The sequence below is a fragment of the Populus trichocarpa genome, chromosome 2 (assembly GCF_000002775.5).
Source record: "Populus trichocarpa isolate Nisqually-1 chromosome 2, P.trichocarpa_v4.1, whole genome shotgun sequence".
In the NCBI taxonomy this organism is placed as follows: Eukaryota; Viridiplantae; Streptophyta; class Magnoliopsida; order Malpighiales; family Salicaceae; genus Populus; species Populus trichocarpa.
The window spans coordinates 17471934-17496921 of NC_037286.2; the positions used below are offsets into that span (position 1 = coordinate 17471934).

Sequence of the window (24988 nt, forward strand, 5' to 3'; positions counted from 1 at the left end):
GCATCTAAGAATGACATGGTATGGGGGTGTGTGTGTGTGTAATTGTTACATATGATATATTAATCATATTGAAGTATGAGATCAAATTAATAAAAAATCTATCATTAATATATTAAGTGCATATTAAGAATATAATTTGTTTTCCAATTTTATAAGCATAAAATAAGAGTTTCATTTATGATTAATTTATTGAGTCACTCCAGATTGTCACAAATTATATATGTTTAATGTTATAGAATTTTAATCCCATTTAACTAAACTTATATGATTAAGATAAGATATTATGATCATATAAGATTAGATGCAATAGTTAGACAAAACATATAAGATATATTTAAACAAACAGTTGTCACTTGACTGATCTAGGAGTCACATATAGATATGCTTGTAAAGCTATATTATTTACCTAGTTTAGTTTATTTTAATTTGTTAAGTCACTTAAGGTCATATAAATTAAATGAGATCCCAACTCACTAGAAGATCGAAGTCAAATTTTCTAAACTTATGAAGATGTGTAACAACTACTTAGGTTTTGACCACCTAATTTCCTCCAATAGCTTGAAGTAACTAGTTTATATATTTTCATATACTTCTAATTAGAATGACATGCTAGAGGATGTATGTTTATATATAATTGTTATGTGTGATATGTTAATCATGTCAAAGTATGAGGTCTAACTAATAAAAGAAATATCTCATTAATATTTCAAGTACATGTTAAGAACATGATTTGTTGCCTTCCAATTTTATAAGCATAAAATAAGAGTTTTATTTATGATTAATTTGTTGAGTTACTCAAGGTTGTTATAAATCAAATAAGTTTAATGCTATATAAATTAGATCCTATTTAACTAAACTTATATGATTTAAATGTGACATCCATGATCACATAAGATTAGAGGCATTAGCTAGGCAAAACATATATGATATGTTTAGAAAAAGAGTTGTCACCTAACTAATTAAGGAGTCATATAGAGATGTGATTGACAAACTATGTTATTTACCTAGTTTAATTTATTTTGATTTGTTAAGTCACTGAAGGTTACATAAATTAAATGAGATCCTAACTCCTTAAAAGATTGAAGTGAAATTTATTAAATTAATAGACAAAGAGTTGTCTATTAATTTGCATGAAAATATTGAGAGAACAAATTAGGATTAAAGGTGATATGAACCCAGAAGCTAAGAACCCTTGAAGCCACATGCAAGAAAAAATAACACAAGAAAGCTAAAATCAGATTACTATAAAGAACCTAACAAAATGATTACTACTTGTGCTAAGGCACCAAAGTTATTGAATGTAAAAGACCCCTACCTTATGATTACAATGAATCACAAACTAAGAGTATGAACAACCTTGCATACACACAATATTATTTTGAAATAATCTAAGTCTTCTAAAGAAACTTAAATACAAGCTAAATAAACATATTTATACTACATAAAACATCCTAAACAAGGCTAGAAAAATAATAAAATAGTTCCAAATAAAATTGGAAACATATTTCTAAACCGAATAGGAAAATAATGTAATTCCCACACAATAGCTTTTGGACCATATCTCAAGGCCTTTCTAATATCTTATCATGATAAAATTTCAACCCTATAGAAAACAAGGCATTTAGAATCTTCTAAATTTCTTTTGTCTCGATCTAACGGTCAGATTAAAAGTTATGCTTATTACTGTAAAACTATGTATTAGAAAAAGTAAAGCTCAAAACCGACTTAAACTTGTCCAACGCTTGTATGAATCACATTAATTAAAGCCTGAACATTTCTCATTGAAGTTTGAAAGCTTAAATTGGCCCAAATATCCTGAATAAGCTCATTCAATGTCTTTTTAATCTTTTTGCTCGTTGACATTGTAATTGGCTCAATCAAAACATCTAATGGATCTTTTAGTGATGTTTTTTTATTCCCCTTTCCTAAAAAAGGATTCACGTTAAATCATCACCTACATCAAACAAAGAAAGATTAGAAATATTAGAAGTAGCAATAACATCATACTCACCTGAAAGATTCATTTTATATGTGTTGTCGTTAATTCACTCAAGAACATGGAATGAACCATCTACTTTAGGTTGCAACTTAGATCTCCTATGGGTTGGAAATATTTCCTTCCTTATATACACCCAAACTCAATCACCTAGTTAAAAAAATAACACATTTAGGACCTTATTTAGCTTTAGAAGCATATTATTCAATTTTTTCTCTATTTGTTGTTGAACACTCTTATAGAGTGTCTTTACCATTTGTGCTTTCCTATTACCATAAATACTAACCTTTTCATCAATAGATAAAAGAATAAAATCCAAAGGGGTTAGTAGATTAAAATGATAAACAATCTCAAATGGTGAGTCAATAGTAGAATGCACACTCATATTATATGCAAATTCAATAAAACCAAACAATCCTCCTTATTTTTCATATTCTTTTGAATGATAGTACGTAATAGAGCAGTTAAAATCCTATTTACTATTTTCGTTTGACCATCCATTTATAGATAACAAGTAGTAAAAAACAATAATAAATTTCTCAACTTTTCCCACAAAACCTTCCAAAAATAGATAAGAAATTTAACATCAAGATTAGAAACAATGCTCTTGGGAACACCATGAAGTCGTAAAATCTCTCTAAAAAATAAATTAGCAATGTTGGTTGCATCATTAGTTTTATGACATGATATGAAATGTTTCATCTTAGAAAACCTATCAACAAAGATAAGAATTGAATCTCTCCCCCTTTCTCACCTAGGTAAATCTAAAACAAAGTCTATGTAAATATCTACCTAAGGTTCTTTAGATATAAGTAAATGAGTACATAAACCATGAGATAAGACCTTATACTTATCTTGTCTATATGTAATGCATTTATCATACATCTTTTGCATATCATATTTCATTTTAGACTAATAAATTATTCATGCAAAATTTTAAAGTCTTCCTAACACCAAAGTTTCCTATTAAACCACCTCCATGAGCTTCACGCATTAGGAATACACACATAAAACTATCAAGAATAAAAGTTTATTCTTTCTAAAAAAATATCCATCAAGTTTATAAAATCTACCATAGGTTGACTTCTCATAAGAATTGTACACATCAACAACATCACTACCATTGGCATACAAATCTTTCACATACTCAAGTCCATACAATTTTGCATTTAAAGTAGAAAGAAAAACATAATTTCTAGATAGTGTATTAATCACTACATTCTCCTTACCTTATTTTTACTTAATAATATATAGAAATGTCTTAATAAACTTTACCTACTTGGCATATCTCTTATTCAGCTTACCTTGTCCTATCAAATGTTTTAGCGATTCGTGATCTGAATGGATAATGAACTCTTTCAGGTATAAATAATGTTGCCAAGTCTCTAAAGTCCCCACCAATGCATAAAACTCTTTTTCATAAGTTAGGTAATTCAATGTTTCTCCATTAAAATTTCACTAAAATAGGCAATTAACCACTTCTCTTGCATCAAAACAGCTTTAATACTTATTCCCGAGGCATCCCCACTCAATTTCAAAAGTTTTAGTAAAGTCAGGTAATGCTAATAATAGATTTTCTTTAAGAAGATTAAATGCATGCTCTTGTTCACTATTCCATTTCAACCCAACAAATTCTTTAACAACCTTAGTGAGTGGTGTGTGTACCAAAATCCTTAACAAATCTCCTATAAAAACTAGTCAAACCATGAAAAATTCTTACCTTAATAACTGATTTAGGTATAGGCCACTCTTAGATAGCCTTCACATTTTCCTCATCAATCTCTATACCTTTTGCACTAATAACTTAACTAAGAAAAATAATTTTTTTCATGCAAACAGTACATATTTTCATATTAGCATACAATGTTTCTTTTCTCAAAACATCAAGCATAAATTGTAAATATTCATCTAAAATCTTACTATAAATCAAGATATCATCAAAATAAACAACAATAAATAAATACACGAAGAACATGATTCATCAATCTCATAAAAGTGCTAGGTGTATTAGTAAGACTAAATGAGATAACTAACCATTCATACAATCCATACTTAGTTTTAAAAATAGTTTTCCATTCATCACATTGTTTCATTCTAATATGATGATATTCACTTTTCAAATCAATCTTAGTAAAACACAATAACTACAGAATTCATCTAGCATAGCAATGAGATGTCTATACTTTATTGTAATGTTGTTGATATCTTGGCGATCAACACATATCCTCCAAGATCCATCTTTTTTTATACCAATAATACTGAAATAAACATATACACTTATGTTTTCTCTTATATTCACTTTAGATATCAGCTTCTCAACTTGCTTTTAAAGCTCCTTTATCTCCTCATGATTACTTCTATATGGTATTCGATTCCTTTTATCAACAAACTATTAGGCACGCCTTCAGGAAACACATCTTTTAATTTCTATAACAAACAAATAGCAACACTATGAATAGAAGGATCAAGTTTGTTAATATTAAAATATCTCTTTTTTAACAAACGTACAAACCTAGGCTAGAAAGCATAAAAAGCATTATTGATCTCTCTTTTTTTATATATAAAAACTCATTTGTTTCTTTATTTTTTCCTTTAACACTTTCTTTTCTCTTCCTTTATTTCTTCTCTCCTTTATTTTTATCTCCACTCTCGGCCAACTCTCTAATTTGTTTTTCTCTCAGTTGAATCTAACTTTTCTCTCACCTCATGGCTTACAGTGAAATATGTATTTTCACTCATCTCAACATCACTTTCTCTTTTCATTTTTAATTGGTCCTTGTAAACATGTTTTGGTGACAATGGTAAAAAGGGTGATGGATTTTCCATCTTTTATAAAAAGAATATCTATTTCTAAACCCTTCATGTATAACCTTTCTATCAAACTGCCACGACCTTGTCAATAACATATGACCTACATGTATAGGAATAACATTACCTGAAACTTTATCGAATACCTCTCATTCAAAAATGAAACCAAGACCTATATATTAACCTTAACTTCCCCCATATTCATTTAACCACTAAAGTCTATAAGGTCTATAATGCTTTATAGTATTTAAATTCAACTTTCTAACAAGCATAGTACTAGCAACATTAAAACAACTCTCACCATCTATAATTATACTACATACCTTATTGGTGATATGGCATCTTGTGTGGAAAATACTCTTTTTTATTTATCCAAATCCTTTTTCTTGACCTGATATTCAATGCTCGTTTAATCACAAGTGATTCACCCTCAATCGAATACTCTATATTATCATCATTAGCATCCTCAAGTGGTGGCTTCTCCTTATCATTACTGTCATTTTCGGTACAATTTTCCTATGATCATGTAAAATAATAGCTCTTTTGTTTGGATATTGAGAAGTAGTGTGACTTATTTCTAAACATTGAAAACACTTAAAATCATTATTATAAGGTATTTGAGTATCAAATTTACTTTTAATATTAGTGGAGACTTCTTTCTTTCCTTTAGGTGATTCTGTTTTAGCTTTAATAATCGGCTTCGTCTGGGCATCCTTTTTTCTCCTGAAATTTAGCCTCTATGTCAAAAAAGAACTCGAGTTTTGAACTTGTTGTGTACTTCCCTTCCTCTTAAGTTATCATCATTCCACATTTATAGTTATATACGCCATAAACCAAGAAACAAGAAAGAATACAACCCAAGAAAGTTAAAATTAGATTGATAAAAACTCAACCTAATGATTACGTAAACTAAGGAACCAAAGTTATTGGATGAAAGACTCTAACCCTTTGATTATAACGAATCAAGAACTAGAAGTATAAGAAAGAATGCCATAAAGATCGTTAATCTTTGATAAGTTCTAAAGAGTTCAATGAAGAACCAAGAGTATGAGTAACCTCGCACACACATAATATTATTCTGAAATAATCAAAGTCTCTAAAAAACCTTAATATATGCTAAATAACCTTGTTTGTGCGATTGATTCTTAAAATATTGAATGTAGTGGAATTGCAACACTATATGGAGTAAAAAGACTTGGTTTAATTTTTTTAAAAGATATTATGTGTGTGCAAGGTTCTTCGTACTCTTGGTTCTTCATGTAACTCTTCAAAACTTATCAAATAATTTTGTCTTTGTAGCCGTCATTCTTATATTTCCAATTCTTAGTTATTTATAATCAAAGGGTTAGGGTCTTTCTTCACATGGATAAATTGATAAATCACTATGGGCAAAAACATATCTTTACGTATCATGCTTGATGCTAATAAATTGACTGAATCAAATTTTTTAGATTGGTATCGTAATATGAGAGTTGTTCTCAAGCAAGAAACAATGTTATATATTCTTGATAATCTAATTCTTTTTGCCTCTAATGAGGATGGTGATAAAGAAGTTGGGACTGAATAGCAATGTCATATTAATGATGATAAGTGTACTATATGTGTGATGTTAGCCAACATGTCACCTGAATCTCAAAAACAACATGAGAATATGGATGCCCATATTATAATTATTCATCTTAAAGATTTGTTTGATATGTCTAGTAAAATTGAGAGTTATGAGACCTTTAAGGAATTGTTTTGTTTTATGATGATAACCAATTCCTCTATGAATACCTATATTCTAAAAATGATTGACTGTATTGAGAAATTAAGATAATTAGCCTTTGTCATAGATCATGAGTTAATTGTTTACTTGGTCTTACATTCTTTACCTTAAAAGCACAAAAACCTATTTGGTGCATCAAGAAAAACAAGAGTATTTGTCGTCATTATGGTAAGGAAGGCCACTAGAGGAAGAACTACAAAAAATATTTTATAATCTTGAAGGGTAAAAAGCTTTCTAAAGCTTTTACTTCAGGAAATAGAGAAAAGTAGAAAATTATATAAAGACAGAGTGGACCTACAAGTTGGCAATGAAGCAAGGGTTGTTACATTAGTTGTAGAAACTTATTATTTAACTTTATCAAGTAGGCTAATACTAGAACTTTATAATTTTTATTTTGTTCTAATACTTTCTAGAAACATTGTATTCGTTTCTTAAGTAGCCTTAAATAGATTTAAATTTATTATTAAAGGAAAATATTTTTATTTTATAATAATAATATTTATTATGGATTTATTATTTATATGAATGATTTGTATATGATTGATTAAGAAATGCTCATGTTCAGTATAAACAACAAGAAGAATAAACTAGATAATCAATATACATGATATTTATAAATGAAACATGAATTATTAGGTTATATAAAGAAGGATAAATGAGGTCTTCAACTCCCATCTCCTTACACTTATGCTTAAGGTAGTTCTTGAAGTTTTTCCAAGATGATGACAATTTTTTAATAATTACAGTCACCTTGAAGGATTCACTTAAAAATCATTAATTCAACATGAATATCATAGAAAATGAGTTGAAACTCTTAAACTTAGATCCCATAATCAATCATTTTAAAATACAAAAAATTATCGGCTATGAGTTTTTCACACTAGCATCTCTAGCCTTGTAATTTTGATCCAAGACTTTTCATGGTACTTTGCACTCTTGATTGAACTATAAACATCATATAATATATTGTCTAATTTATTCAAGATATAGTTCTTGCACATAAAAGTGGTATTATTCCATGAGTCAATACCTGCTACAACGATATGATCAAATTCATTATCTGATAGCTTTGATGCTTCTTCAAACAAAAACTTTACTCGTGTTCAAGGTGATCAAATAGAACAACATCTTCCGGTGCCACTTTTAAAAGTTCAATTCATTTAACTTTAAAAGTTTATCATCATGCACCACAAAAAGAGACGGTGAAATATTTCTTACCAAAATAGTTCTTAATGAAGCAACATTGGTTGTATTAACCATCTCTTGTGTTGAAGTCATGATAAATATTCTAAAAGATTAGCCAAATATATATAATTAAAATCTGGTTTTTAAATATGCAAAACGCAAAGAAAAATAAAATTCAGCAAACAAATAACTAATCATGTTGTTTTCAAGAATTGTATCCTTTATCCTTAAAGCTTTATTGTTCGCCACTTAATTGAAACAGATTGATTGCAATCAACCTTTTAAGATTTTAACACCATCATCTTGATTAGTTATACTACTAAACAAGATTCACAAACTGGAAAAACAATATAAGAAATCTATCTACAAAAAACTTGAACTTATGCTCTAGAACGATTGAAGAAATAACATAGCAAAATGTTACGAAAAGAAAAGGAGAGAGATGAACTATTGCTTTTTGTGTACAGAACATCTTCATTTCAACCTATTTTTATATTGATTTTTTGAATCAAAATTGATGCAAAATTAATTTTGATATTTTGTAGAATTAATTCATGTTGTTTTGCCTTAATTACCTGCCCAAAAAATAAATAAAAATGTGACAGCTTTTTCTTTAAAAATTAGATATTTTTACTTTAAAAATAAAATTGTTTAGGAAAAGAATAATTACTATTGAAATTGTTTATTCATAGACTGGACTGGCTAAATAAAAATAGGCCAACAAGAAATTATTTTTTATATATTTAAAAATTATTTTACAATAAATTCAAACCCAAGCTCTTGAACCCAAGTCTATAGCGTGCCGAGCAGCATGTACCTTAATCTAAAGCAAAAGTCGCGGTTGAGACCAATTTTATAAATAGAGACGTTGTCGTCGTAGCCGCCTTGACTAGTAAATTAAACCAAGAAAACGAAGCAGCATGTATCTTTTATGACAATAAGACGGACCCTGACCTATTCGATTTCCTTCGATCGTTTTGATCAAATGAGACAAGAATGATTCGGCACCAATCAACTTGTGATAATCTATACTAAAAAAATAAAAACCCCAAATCATCCCTCAATTGTAACGACTAAAACTAATAATGAGGTTAGCTGCAGTCAGTGAACCACCTCAATGATCCTTCAATTTTTTATCAATATGCAATTTGGTCCCTGTATGCAAAGCCCTTTTCATATAGGCCCTTTAGATTAAATCAAATAAAGCTCAATAATATATATATATATATATATATATATATATATATATATATATATATATATATATATATAAAAGAGATGAATCCATGATGACCTCTTACCATAATGTCCTTGCCATTAGGCCAAAAACCCTTTAGTGCTTTACTACAATATTATTAATTATTAATCTGCGCTACCCTTCTAATTAAATAAAAAAAATTAATATAAAAAAAATCTAAACATTGCTAATATTTTTTCTAGTAAAAATAAAAGATTATGTGTGGGAATCGACTCGATGTGATCCGATAAACTTGGTGAATTCAAAAATAATTTGAATGATCGGTAAAAACATAGTTTGATTCACAATAAATATTCAAGATTATTTTTTTTTCAAAATAATATTGAAAGGACAATATATTGGATCGATTCAGGTCAACTTGAGTTAATCTACCAATCCGCATGTTAAGATACAAAACTATGATAACCTTATAGAAAACAAATCAAAACAAATTATGTAGCTTAATTTCTAATAAACCCAATGTTGAAGGATGAAATTGAAAAAAAAGTCAATTAGGAGAAAGGAAAAAAACTCAAGTCAACCCAAGTTAATTTGCAAAACTCGTAATCCGAGTTATGAGATGAGGATAACCTCAAAAAGAGCAAATTGAAATAAATCACGAAGATTAATTATCAATCAAATCAATGTTGAAGGTTGGAGCTGAGGAAAGAAGTTCAATTGGAAGAAAAAAAACTCGAGTCAACTGAGTTAACCCGTCAAACTTGCGGTCTTGTCATGAGATTTGAATAACTTTAAAAAAAAATAATTTTTTTAAAAGTCCAATCCACAATAAACCTAGTATTTGAGAATGATCTAACTTTTAAATGATCTCTACGCTACGGGCTAAATATTATTTTTCAACATTAAAAAAATATTAAAATAGATGGAGATGATGAAATAAATAATGGAGGAAATATTTTTAAAAATAAATATTGAGCAATTAATCTAATTTAATTAAAAAAATTCTTTAAAAAGAAGCTAAATCCAATAAAGAAAAGAAAACATAAAAATCCTTTAGAAACCCAACTTATTTTTCAAAGCAGTAAAAAATCCTATACAAAGAAAGAAAGTTAAATTACGGAGCCCAATATACATTTAAATCAAATGTCAAATGATAAAACTGAAAAAATATGAGTTTTTTTTAAAAAACCCAACAAATGAATAGGAAGAATCTCTTAAACCTGAGTTAGTCTCTCAAATTCTCAACCTGTTAAATCTTAAACCCGGGATCAATCAAGAAGCCCAATTTAATATTAAAAGATGAAATAAAAAAAAATCAATCTTAAAAACTTGCCAAGATTAAAAAAATAGTAATCAAAAGAATAAGGATAAAATCTAATATGCAAATATAATGAAGGAGGATGAATTTTTTAAAAAACAATTACTTCTAAAAAATATCCATAATAAAATAAATAGTAATCAAAACAATGAGGACTAAATCTAAAATAAAAAAATTGATAGAGGATGAAATAAAAAAAAAATCAATTCTATAAGTTAATTAAAATAAAAAAAAAATTAGAAGAAAAGGGTCCAACTCCTAAGAAAACCAAAATTGAAGGGTTCTTATGAAATATTGCAAAGACATGCATGAAAATTATGGAAGAAAAAGAAAAGAAGAAAAAAAAAGTCAACCACTGCTAAGAAGGTTTACCTCATCATTGTGAATCGAAAAATACCAAGAAAACTAATTTTGGACCTCCATGAGCCACCATACGTGTTGCCCAAATACGGTAAGGTGAATCACTCACTGACGTGTTTAATGAATGTAACAACAACTTTTCTTTTTATTTATTTATTTATTAAATTATAAAATGACCATTGGGACCACATGAGTAGTGCCAAAGAACCAATGTGAAATAACTATTATCCCCTCGAAGTCAAGCTAAATAATTGTTGAAAAAGCCTCTAGGTTATTTTTTAAAGGGTAACCAAGTAATTTAATTATTTAAAAAATTATAAAAAATTGAGATATCTCTAAAAAATTCTAAAATAATAAATGGACCTGTGAAAAAACCTTTTTACCCTTCAAAACCAGTTCTTTGTTTTCGAAGTGAGGGAAAAAATCATAATTTAACTATTATAATGAACAATAAATAAAATAAAATGTACACTACTTTTTCCACATGAAATAAGTGCTGTTAATTGAAAAATTATTAAGCACGCAAATTAATATTCTAAAATTTTGGGCATGGAATAGGAACAATTTTAATTTCCAAAAAGCCAGGGGCATTTACCAAACAATTGTCTCATATCAACACTATATATAAGTACATAAGGCCAAAGAAGGCCAGGTTCCAATGCTAGCATTATAGCATAGCAGCAACAGTACCCCGTCCTCACCAGAAATGGAGGAGAATTCCATGATTTTTTGTCTTCCTCTGGTGCTAGCAAACTGCTGATTTTATGTTCACCAAAATACAAACCCTTCCTTTTAGTGAGAAAACCAACAAGCACAAAAGTCCTGGAAAGAAACAGGGAGATTGGAAAGGGAGGAAAAAGGACAGAAAGACAATCTAACTTTGCAAAACCATTTCTTTGATCTTTTCAGTTTCGATGTCAAATATCACAGGTGATGAAGGGAGCTTCTCTTCAGGAAATACTGGAGAAGAAGTCCAACAGCTCCAAGGAAAGCAGCAGCAGCAGGCACAAAATCACTTACATGGCTCAGACTCAGTTGCTGCAACTAACAGCAATGGGTCTACCTCCCAACAGCCGGTGAAGAAGAAAAGAAATCTTCCAGGAACTCCAGGCAAAGTCAACCGCCCCATTTATGAAACTTAACAGTAATATTTATTGATACAGATCGTTCTAGTCTTGGTCTCAATTAGAAGCAAATAAAAAAAAAGAAAAAGGAAACCTTTATTTCTTATATATAGCATCATATTATATGCGTACGTAGTAGCATAAATTCAGTGAATGAAAGGGTTGGTGACACAGTTTTCTTTTCTTTTTATTCTTTTATTATTATTACTGCCTACCACTGAATTAGAAGCTTCATTTTCTTTTTCTTTTTTTAATTTGTATTGAGAGAAAGATGTTATGTGAATTGAAAGGTTCAATTATTGCTTTGAGATTTCAATAATTGGTGAGAACTGTTTCCTTGGCTCCCCTCTCTGCTTGTGCCTCTTTTTGTCTGCAACTGTACTTCTGAGAACCGGGCCATCGATTTTACCATGCATAGGAAAAATTAATTACCACGATCACCCTCACCTGGAGCATGAGTTCACTTTCTCTTCCTCCATTGACTCTTGTCTTATGGTGTATAATTTTGTATATGATAGAGCAATCATCTTACAATAATCAATTATTCTTTCGGAGAGAAATCTGAATTAAAATTACTAATTAACTGGTCTAACTCTTATGAATCAGATCCCACTGCTGAAGTCGTGGCTTTATCACCAACGACACTTATGGCAACAAACCGTTTTGTGTGTGAGATATGCAACAAAGGGTTCCAAAGGGACCAAAACCTGCAATTGCATAGGAGAGGCCATAATCTGCCATGGAAGCTCAGGCAAAGAACTACCACTGAGGTGAGGAAAAAGGTCTACATATGCCCTGAGCCAACATGTGTTCACCACAACCCGGCTCGTGCATTAGGAGATCTAACTGGCATTAAGAAGCATTTTAGCCGAAAACATGGCGAGAAGAAATGGAAATGTGACAAGTGCTCGAAGAAATATGCAGTACAATCTGATTGGAAAGCTCATCAAAAGACTTGTGGTACGAGGGAATACAAATGTGATTGTGGAACCATCTTTTCAAGGTTAGCAAAAAAAAAAAAAAAAAAAATTTCGTCATGGAAGAAAAACATGGTTTTTGTTTTTGTTTAATAATCACGGTCTTTTTATATTCATGATAAACTATAGTATATGACTACTTAATAATATTTGGGATCAAGTAAATTATTTTTAAGGTGTCCCATGGTAATTTCTGAATTTGTAGAGCTACATAGACGTATTTGACATCTTCTTTTTGCTGCCAAAACCAGTTGAAACATTATTTGTTATTGTCCAAAGATTGCTTGCCGCAGTTATCGCAAAGAAGTGCATTATTGTCACTTTCCAGTAGAAGATACGGTTGGAATGGCCGACAAATTCATAAAATTTTTGTGTTTCCTTTTTGACGACTTTTTATGCTCTGAACATTCAAGTTGCAAATCACTGATTTTCAGTCTTTTCTCAGTATTTTATTCCCTAGCTAGCAACCTAATGTGACCCCACTGCTACCAATCATGCAGAAGAGATAGCTTCATCACCCACAGAGCTTTCTGTGATGCATTAGCAGAAGAAAACAACAAAGTAAACCAAGGAGTAATGGCCAACATGGGGTCAAACTTGCAAAACCAAATGCCAGAGCTCATGTCTTCGATGCCCTTAAGCGCCAACACTAGCACATCTATTGGAATTCCAGACTTCAACTGCTTCGACCCTAAGAACCCTCTCAAATCTCTCCCTCAAGAACTCGTTCCAATTCCATTCAAGTCCATGAACATGGCAGGAGGCATGTTTTCGAGCAGCTCGGGCACTCTCTTTGGAAGTCCAAGAAGCATTTCCTCAACTTCTAGCCTCCAACTCAGTTCCAATGGCTCATCCGGCTTGCATTATCTTCAAGATAACAAAAACGGATGCCAAATTTCGGCCACTGCTCACATGTCAGCAACAGCCTTGTTGCAAAAAGCAGCACAAATGGGTGCCACCGCTAGCAATAGTATTAATTCCCCCATGATGCAAAAGAGCTTTGCCAGCAGCATGGCAGGTCCTGACCAGCTTTCTTCTATAAGATCATCAACTTATGGTGGAATTCAGCAGCATAACACCTCCTATGATGACCTCCCGCCACAGGCTTCGGATCAAACTAGCATGGCTGGAATGATCAATGGCGTTGGAGGATTTAACAACCAGCCCTTGCAAAGAGGGCCACAAGAAATGTCACAGATTTTTGACACAGCTGGTACAGGTAGCTCAGCAATGAACGATATGGCAATGTTTGCAAGTATGTTCATGAGTAACGACCAAAATCCAGGGTTCATAAAAAATATGGAACAGGAGGATAGTGGCAATTCTGGTTTGATGCACGGAAGGAATGCATTAATGGAGCGGAATCCAACAGGACCTTCAAGGTTTGCTGGTACGCCTATTGAAGGTGGTGACATGATGACTCGTGACTTCATGGGGATTGGAGGAGCAAGGCCAACAAATTTTCAGGATCAACAGCAGCAGCACCAACCGAGATTGGAAATGGAAGCAATGAGCCAGCATCAAAGAATGCAAATGATGAATCCCTATCATCAACAACAACAGCCCTCACTTAGGGAACCAGCTATCGAAAAACCTTCTTCTATATGGGATGTTTGATACTTTTAGTATATTAGCTTCTTTCGGTACTATCCATGGTTTCATGGAGCTATTCGCCCATGGCTAGTAGAAGCCGATCTTATTGCACTTGTGCGGTTAGGAGGTGTATTTAAGTTCTTAGGTCACTGGTGCCCAATCCATTTTACATCCTTTCGTGATCTTTGAATTCAGGGCAGAAATCTAAGAATGACCTTCACATGAACGTAACTTGAAATATTGAATATAAGTTGGTTCAAATTGGTCGCTTTAATTACAATTAAAATATTTTTAATTATAACTTGTCTATAGTGTTGTGTTTGTACTAACAGCTATGTTGTGCCAAACAGAATAATAATGCCTTACATATCATTTCTCTTGGAGATGGGATACCTTATTTATTATCTATATATCTGGTTCTGAATCTTTTACTATGAATGCTAGTCTAGTTTATTTTGTTACTTAAAGTTATCAAGTTCAATCCGAAGTTTTACTTGGAAAAAAATGATTAGTTATTGGGTCATCATGATCACCTAGTGATTCAATTACATGCTATATGAAAACTAATTTTTTAATATGAGATTAAATTTATCTCAATTTCAACACAAATTCAATTAATCCTAACTCAATACAACATTGCTTTCCATTAGCAAAGATTATGTCCCTACAATTTTCTTTTAGTTCAAGTCAGGAATGTATAACAAATAAAAGGCAAGGGTAGAAATGTTACTTATATTAGGACATAAAAATCATCAATTTCGGTCCATAATTTATAATAAACACTAGCACAATCAAATAATTGATGTCTTTTTTTAAATAAAAAAAATATCAAAATAATAAATAATCCGGCAAGATCAGGGTCGATCCATAGGGAAATTGAATATACATAACCACAAATAATGAAATAAAAAGAGTTAAAGAGATCCTTAAGAGGCGATATTAATGTAAATATCTAACAAAGATAAAACAATTGTCAATGTTAAATAATCCACTAATAATATTTCAAATAAATATAGTATAAACTCTTTCTATTACTCAACTGAAAACTATATACAAATGAGGTTTCAATTGGATGATTTATCATTAATAGATCATTTTAAGTTATTAACATGATCATATTAATTATATTTAATTACCTTATTTTAATAATGTCAAAACTTGTAAATATTGTAAGTATTCATGGTGTTAATTTATGTCAATAAAAAATCAAGATCCTTTCATATTACAAGTGTCGATTCTATATGTGGTAGGTTATGAAATAATCAAATATTTTTTGTGTCAAGGATTGTACACCATGAATCAAGACTCACCACTTAACAAGGAGGGTATTAAGATTGATTAAGATAACAATCACAACACATGTTAATAACATATTTTCTTGAATTTAAACATTAATATCCATGTTGAGTTTGTACTATATTTATTCTTACACCATTAGTGTAACATTCTCACATTGACAAAAAAAACTTAACTAAATATAATTAAGAAAAAAATATAAATAAACAAGATGAGAGCATATGTATGATAGAAATTAACTAAGTATACTAAGAAAAATGATACTCATAAATAAAAAACTAATAAAAATATAACATGAAATAAAACTTGAATATTACAAATACAAATAAAGAAAGTAAGAGAATGCATCTTGATAGCAAAACCAATATGTCTTAAATTGATGGGAAAATCCTCTTTTTACAAGCTAAAACTTAGAACTAGTGTGGTGGATAGCTATTGATTTGGTGATTGGATAAAACGTCATTGATAACATCATAATCTGAATAGATGATATTTATGAAAGTTGTAGATATTTATCTTAGATTTTTAATCCAAAAAGAATGGGATTATTTTGGCGCTTCTATAACTTCATTTATAGGTTGAACACCAAATAGTGTTTGGGCTGCAAGATAAATTCAAACTTCTTTTTTCTTGCTAAGATTTGAACTTAAAAATAGAAATATTAAGTCTTGGGCTCTTCATGAATGTTTTAGGCTTATGTATTAGCTTTCCATCTAGTCAAACCATCTATGAATCCAAGGTCACTAGCTTCAATTATACCCCAAAAATTGAATGGTGTTCCAATTTGACTAGAACCAACTCATTTATAATTTATTCTTTAAGCCTAGCCCTTTTTTTTTTTTCACATGAACCTCAATTTCAATAATTAAACACATTAATCAATTATCTAAATTGTGAGATATGCTTATTTTACAAACCTGCATTAAACTGAACATTTACCATAAATTAAAAATATCTTATATTATTAAACTGAGATATGCTTATTGTGAGATATGCTTATTATAAAACATGCTTAAGTTAAGGAATTTAATGATACTTTTAAGTATAATATGATGATATAAAACCTTAATAAAATGCACATTTAAGTACTTATCACACCCATTGATTAGTACTTAAAAGTGCATTTTTATCAAGGTTTTATATCATCATATTGCACTTAAAGTATCATTAAATTCCCTAACTTAAGCATGTTTTATAATAACAAGTCTGATAATATAAGATATCTTTAATTTATGGCAAATGCTCATTTTGAATGGAATATCTAAGTCATTGTGTAACCTTCTAACAAAGGATAATATCACACCCTTTTAAGAATGATAAATATGTTAAGATCATTCTTAGGACATGCTTGTTTTTATAGAAAATTCATCAAAGATTTTTGTGTAATATCTGAGCCATTGTGTAACTTTCTAACAAAGGATAATGTTTTCGAATGGACTGAACATTGTGAAGAAGCCTTTGTTAAACTTAAAAACTTGCTTACTTCTGCTCCTATCATTCAACCTCTTGATTGGTCATTACCTTTTGAAATAATGTGTGATGCTAGTGATTATGCCGTGGGTGCTATTTTAGGACAGAAAAGATAAGAAACCTTACATAATTTACTATGCAAGTAAAACTTTAAATAGGACATGCTGGTAAAGACTTTAAATAGACTCTGATGAAGCAATGAAATACATGGACTTGTTAGCTGAAAATGCTCAGAATTGGGACACTACAGGTACTTATGAGGCACTGTGTAAAACTCAACCTCATACATCTAGTGGAGGTATGTATAACCTTCGAGAAGATCATGACCTCAAAGCCAAATTTGCATCTTTAGCTAGAAAAGTCGAGGCACTAGAATTGAAAATGAGTGGTCAATTGAAATCTATTCAAGAAATTATATGTCAAATCTGTGAAACTAATGAACACTCAACCAATGATTGTCCAACTTTGCCTTCTTTCAAGGAATATCTCTATGAACAAGCCAATGCATTAAACAGTTTCCAAAGGCCAAATCAGAATCCATACTCACAAACATATAACCCTGGTTGGAGAAATCACCCAAATTTCAGTTAGAAGAGTGGTAACAATAATGCACAAACTTCACAGCCACCATTTCAAGTACATCATAATTTTCAAAATTCTCATGGACATGCACCTCTTTATGCTCCCCCTCTTAGAAGAAATCTTGAGGAAACATTGCATGTATTCATTGAAAAGCAAGAAACAATCAACACTCAAAATGCTCAAATTATGACAGATTTGAAAGATACTCTTGCAAAGTTCACATCTGCTCTTAGTTTTCAGGAGAAAGGTAAGTTTCCATCTCAACCACAACAAAATCCCATAGGGCAATACAATTCAAGCGCAAGTAGCTCTGGAAGCCAACACATGGATCAAGTCAAATCAGTCACTACTCTCCGCAGTGGTAAGGTTATTGAAAAACCTATTCTTGAACCTTGTGAGAAAGATGATGAGTTAATCTCTAAGGGTAAGGAAATGGTTGAACCTGAACATTGCAAAGAAAAGACTGATTCCCCACCAGTACTTCCATTTCCTCATGCCATGACCAAACAAAGAAAAGTCAATTACAATTCTGAAATCTTTGAAACTTTCAAACAGGTAAGGATCAATATACCTTTGTTGGATGCTATTAAACATGTACCTTCTTATGCTAAATGTTTGAAAGACTTGTGCACTATGAAGAGAAAACTGAATGTGAAAAAGAAAGTCTTTTTAGCCGAACAAGTGTCATTCTTCAAAAGAATAATGCTTTGAAATATAAAGACCCTGATTGTCCTACAATTTCATGCTTTATTGGAGAACATAAAATTAAAAAAGCTTTACTTGATCTTGGAGCTAGTGTGAATTTACTTCCATATTCGGGTTTTCAAAGTCTCAATCTAGGTGAGTTAAAACCAACTTCTGTAACTCTTTTACTTGCTGATAGATCTGTAAAAGTACCTAGAGAAATAGTTGAAGATGTGTTAGTACAAGTTGATAAATTCATTTATCATGTGGATTTTATCTTGGATACACAACCTGTTGAAGCATGTAATTCAATTTCAGTTATTTTAGGACATCTATTTCTTGTAACTTCTAATGCGTTGACTAATTATAAGAATGAAGTGATGAAGTTATTTTTTGGAAACATGACATTGGAGATGAATGTTTTTAACATTTACAAGCAACTTGGAGATGATAATGATTTACAGGAAGTAGACTTTATTGAAAAATTATTTTATGATCAATTTGAAAATACTTCCAGTGAAATTGAGTTTAATGAATCTGAAGATTTACAAATGGTTTATTTTCATGAAGAATCAAAAGCAAGTAATTGGAGACAAAAATTGAGGAATTGCCACCACGATAAATTGAGTCCATACCTTCAAGTGTTCAACCACCAAAACCTCATTTGAAGTCGTTACCATTCAATCTCAAATACTCATTTTTGGGAGAAAATAAAACTTTTCCGGTAATAATTTCTTCCAAACTTAATGCACATCAAGAAGGTAAGTTATTACAAACTCTGAAAATTCACAAAAATACATTATGGTGGACCATAGCTGACATAAAAAGAATTAGTCATTTGATTTGCACACACAGAATTTATTTGGAGAAAAATGCTAAACCCTCTAAAGAAATGCAACGAAGGCTTAATCCTAATATGAAAGAAGTAGTGAGGAGTGAAGTCATTAAGCTTCTAGATAATGGAATCATTTATCCTATTTCTGACAGCAAATGGGTAAGTCCTACCCAAGTTGTACCTAAAAAGTCTGGAGTCACTGTGATAACAAATGAGAAAAATGAGTTAATTCCAACTATGACTATTACTGGTTGGTGCATGTGCATTGACTATAGGAGACTTAATTCAATTACAAGAAAAGATCATTTTTCTTTACCTTTCATGGATCAAATCCTAGAAAGAGTTGCAAGTCTTAAATTTTATTATTTCCTAGATGGCTATTCAGGTTACAACCAAATTAAAATTGCATTGGAAGATCAAGAGAAGACTACTTTCACATGTCCATTCGGTACTTTTGCATATCGAAGGATGCCTTTTATATTATATAATGCACCAAACACGTTTCAAAGATGCATGCTTAGCATATTCAGTGATATGGTTGAACGTTTTCTTGAGATTTTTATGGATGATTTTTTTGTTTTTGGTGATTCATTTGATGATTGTTTAACTAACTTGAAAAAGGTTTTGAACAGGTGTGAAGAGAAGAATCTTGTGCTGAATGGGAAAAATATCATTTTATGGTAACAAACGACATTGTACTTGGTCACATTGTTTCATCAATAGGAATTGAGGTTGACAAATCTAAAATCGAGTTAATTGTCAACTTACCAACACCAAAATCTGTTAAAGGGTGTGATAAGTTAAAGATTTTATAGAAGGCTTAGATAGAAGGTTCATCAAAGATTTTAAGAATGATAAATCTGTTAAGATCATTCTTAGGACATGCTAGTTTTTATAGAAGGTTCATCAAAGATTTTAGTGTAATATCTAAGCCATTGTGTAACCTTCTAACAAAGGATAATGTTTTCGAATGGACTGAACATTGTGAAAAAGCCTTTGTTAATCTTAAAAACTTGCTTACTTCTGCTCCTATCATTCAACCTCCTGATTGGTCATTACCTTTTGAAATAATGTGTGATGCTAGTGATTATGTCGTGGGTGCTGTTTTAGGATAAAGAAAAGATAAGAAACCTTATGTAATTTACTATGCAAGTAAAACTTTAAATAGTGCTCAAATGAGTTACACTTCCACTGAAAAAGAATTACTTGCAGTAGTATTTGCATGTGAAAAAATCAGATATTATCTTATTGGCTCACCTGTTGTTGTTTTTAGTGATCATGCAACATTGAAATATCTTCTTTCTAAGAAGGATTCTAAGGCTAGATTGGTGTGGTGGATTTTGTTACTTCAAGAATTTGATATCACAATTAAGGACAAGAAAGGCACCGAAAATGTTATCGCGAATGATTTGTCAAGATTGACAATAGATTCCACATCTGACATCACACAAATCAATTATTACTTTCCTGATGAATCTTTACTTTCTATTTCTACAATGCCTTGGTTTGCTAACATTGTCAATTTTCTTAACAGGAGATTTGCCAGCTCATTGGAATACCTAAGACAAAAAAAAGTTTTTGAACGAAGTGAAATTTTTGTATTGGGATGACCTTTACTTATTCAAATATTGTCCTGATCAAATATTTTGAAGATGTATTCCCGACAATGAGATAAGTAGTGTCATTAAATTTTGTCATTTTGATGCATATGGGTGTCATTTCTCATCAAAGAAGACGACTACAAAAATCCCACAATGTGAATTTTATTGGCCCACCATGTTCAAGGACACGCATGCATTCTGCAAAACTTGTGAAAATTGTCAAAAGTTAGGATCTATTTCAAAACGTCATATGATGCCTTTAAATCATATTCTTGTGATTGAAATCTTTGATTGTTAGGGTATAGATTTCATGGGTCCATTTCCTCCATCATTTGGTTTTGTGTACATATTAGTCACAGTGGATTATGTTTCAAAATGGATAGAGGAAATTCCAGGTTGAAACAATGATCATAAAACAATGATCAAGTTTTTGAAAAAAAATATTTTGAGTCGGTTTGGAATCTCTTGGGCCATGATAAGTGATGGTGGAACACATTTTTACGACAAGCCATTTGAGTCTTTAATGAAGAAATATGGAATCACACACAAAGTTGCCACCCCTTATCACCCTCAGACAAGTAGACAAGTAGAACTTGCTAATATGGAGATTAAACAAATCTTGGAAAAAACAGTGAATCCTAATCGGAAGGAATGGTCTTTAAGACTTAATGATGCACTTTGGGCTTATCGATTTGCTTTTAAAACATCATTAGGTATGTCACCTTATAGGCTGGTTTATGGAAAACCTTGTCATTTGCCTGTGGAACTTGAACATAAAGCTTATTGGGCTATTAAAGCTTTTAATTCAAACCTTGATGATGTTATCCAGCTGCGTAAGTTACAAATAAATGAGCTTGAGGAAATAAGAAATGATGCATATGAGAACTCAAGAATTCATAAAGTAAGAATCAAAGAGTTTCATGACAAGAGAATCTTGAGAAAAACATTTGATGTTGGTCAAAAAGTTTTGCTTTATAATTCTCGACTCCATTTATTTCCTGGAAAGCTAAGATCAAGATGGAGCGGTCCATTTATTGTGAAACATGTGTATCCTTATGGGGCCTTTGATATTGAGAATCCAAAAAATGACAATGTTTTTAAGGTAAATGGACATCGTTTGAAAACTTACTTTGATAATTTTCCTAGTGAAAATAAATCCATTGGTTTGAATGATCCTGTATATAAAGGTTGATTATTTTGTTTTTCTCATATTATTTTTGTGTTTCTTTTTTATGTGACTTTTGTTTTGCTAGTCTTTCTCAAACCCCGGTCAAATAGCAGATAACGGTACCCCGTGACTCTTAAGTCGGTTCTTTCAGTTTCCCATGATAACTGATATCTGTGTATATATTTGTTCAATTCCTTGTTCCTTCTCTTTTCTTTGCATCTCTTTTCCACTTCTCATCTAAAAAAATGGACACCACTCTTGAAAAGTTGAAAAAGTATTTTCCCGCTTTGCCTCAAAATGCGATTGCAAAAATTTACCGTGCTAGGTGTGAAAGATTGAGGTTGTTAATGAACCATGGAATTCCTGAAAAATATTCGCTGGATGATTGAAGCAAAGGCCCGATTATTAGGTGAGTCTTCCAATTCTTTTATTTCATACATGCTTGGGACAGATAAAAACACTTTTGCAAAGAAACATCGTGCAAAACGACTGAAAGTCTGTCATCGATGTGCCAGATGGACTTGTAATGCATAATGTCGTTCTTTAGGAATGATATCTATAAACCATGAAGATAAAATACAATTCATTAAGGATGGCCTGAGTAAGGAGTCTTTAGATAATCTTCTATTAACTCTTGAGACGCATCCTAGTGGAGATGTGCATCGTGCAATTCATGATTTATGACCCATTTTCATAAAGAACATGATCGATTTAGTCTTGGAAATCTGACTAAAAAAGACCTTGTTTGTCAGTTTTTAAGAAAACTAGATGGGAAGCTTATCCCCGACCCATAAAGGGCATTTAAGCCGTTTTTTGATGTAAAACCAAGGGAAGATATGAGCCACAATCACAACTACTTGTACATACACATGTTTAAAAAAAAATAGAGAGAGAGAAAGACTTCAGCTGGCCTATATATGGGTGGTATGATTGCATTTTCAATTTCTCATCTATAAAATCTTCTCTTCCTTCCCTTCATTTCTACTCAACCCATACATTCAATAGACATAGAAGTGTGTAGAAATGGTAGGTTCCTCAAGTCATCAAATAAAAAATATTTGTGTTTTTGGTGGATCCAGTCCTGGGAAAGAAAAGGAGTTTTTAGAATCAGCAAATCATCTTGGTCGGGTACTAGCTGAGAGAAAGATTCATTTAGTGTATGGGGGAGGCAGCCTTGGGTTAATGGGGAGTGTGTCAACAGCTGCATTTTTAGGAGGCAGTCAAGTTTTTGGTATCGTTCCAAAAGCTTTAGCCAAATTGGATATCATCGGAAAAACAGTTGGAGAGGAACTACAAGTCTCCACAATGTCTAAACGAATGAATGTAATGTTTGATCATGCTGACGCCTTCATTGCCTTACCAGGTGGTCTGGGCACAGTAGAAGAGATATTTTATATTTCCTCTTGGACCTAACTGAACATTCACCAGAAACCTATAGGTTTGCTTAATGTTAATGGTTTTTTATGATAATTTGTTGTCTTTTCTTGATCATGCTGTGGAACAGAAATTTGTTAACATATTCGGCAAGACAAATCATAATCTCTGCTGCTACTGTTGAACAACTGATTGATCAATTGTAATCTTTCATCCCTGTAATTGATTCCTCCATGAGTCTAATAGACTGGTCAAACAAGGAAAGCCATAAAAAGCTTAGATTAGATTTGAACCTTGGTTTGTAAAAACTTGTGTCTTTTGGTTTTATTAATAACATAATATTTTTCTATTTTGTTATTTTTTATATTTGTTTAAGTGTGTTTCAGGCTTATCAATAGTCGCTGCTTCAGGTGATGTCTTCTATACTCTACCTTTCTACCTTAGAACATTGAGGACAATGTCTCATTTTGGTTGGAGGGAGAGGGTAGTAATCTCTTGTTTAAAAAAAAACTAACTTTTTGCTATTATTAAAACCATTTGACAAAACTGTTATTAGGATGGCAGAGTGAGGAGGAATTCTATTGACTCTTGAGACGCATCTTAGTAAAAATTCTTATCAAGGTCTATCATAACACTTCTTGAAATATTCAGGTTTACAAACTCTTGCATTGTTATCACTTGATTCTGCTCATATACTCAATTAACAAGTATTCGTAAACCTTCATTTTCACACACATACTTTAACATATGATTGTGGGTTGCACATTGGATTATTACATTATTTATGTTCTTTTGTTAAAGGTAACAACTAAGGGAAATGGATAGTATATAATTTGCAAAATAACAAAAACAAAAACAAATTGATAATAATAAAAACGTAGATAAGTTGGGTTTCGTAGCCTCCCTAACCTAAACAATTATGTCTGAAGGGGTGTTTTAACACCTAATACCCTAAAGTCAACTGACTTAGGAGCTATTAGCCCAATGCTTGTTACATGGGTTGAGGAGAAAAGCTTAAGGGAATCAAACATTGCACTATCTATGTATCAGTATCTGCAACCCGAGTTACTAAGCTTGTAAGGGCGTCTCAACACCTAATGCCCTAAGACCAACTGGTCTGGGAGTCATTAGCCTAAAACTCGTTACAAGGGTTAAGGATGCATTGTGTTTTAAGTTATATGATTATATATTAAAAAAAAAAGAAAAAAAAGTTAATAATCTCAACCCAAGGAAGTTAACCTTAGAAAAACATTAGAACAAAATTGTGTTTTCATCCAAGCAAAGCCCCATAACTATATTTTGATATATTAAGCATAAAATGAAGGTTTATTAATATCTTGTTTAAGAAGTATGAAGCAGATGTATAAATTTAATGAGAGTTTGTTTATTTAGATAGATTAATGGAAGTTGAATGATGAATGCCTTGCTTTTGAATGTCGCAAATTATTTTAACGCTTTGATTACAAGGGACTAGTAATAAGCTGGTTGGGGGGGTGTGATTAGTACTTAAAAGTATATTTTTATCAAGGTTTTATATCATCATATTGCACTTAAAGTATCATTAAATTCCCTAACTTAAGCATGTTTTATAATAACAAGTCTGATAATATAAGATATCTTTAATTTATGGCAAATGCTCATTTTGAATGCA

At 31.2% G+C, this 24988-nt stretch overlaps 1 protein-coding gene across 1 annotated transcript; it reads left to right on the forward strand.

Moving 5' to 3' along the window:
• The first annotated feature begins 11296 nt into the window (after positions 1 to 11296).
• Positions 11297 to 14521, forward strand: LOC18096462 (zinc finger protein GAI-ASSOCIATED FACTOR 1). Its single transcript, XM_024592228.2, has 3 exons — positions 11297 to 11743; positions 12364 to 12760; positions 13235 to 14521. Exons 1-3 carry the CDS (start codon positions 11548 to 11550, stop codon positions 14349 to 14351), a joined length of 1710 nt encoding a protein of 569 aa, XP_024447996.2. The 5' UTR covers positions 11297 to 11547; the 3' UTR covers positions 14352 to 14521.
• Positions 14522 to 24988: the final 10467 nt, after the last annotated feature.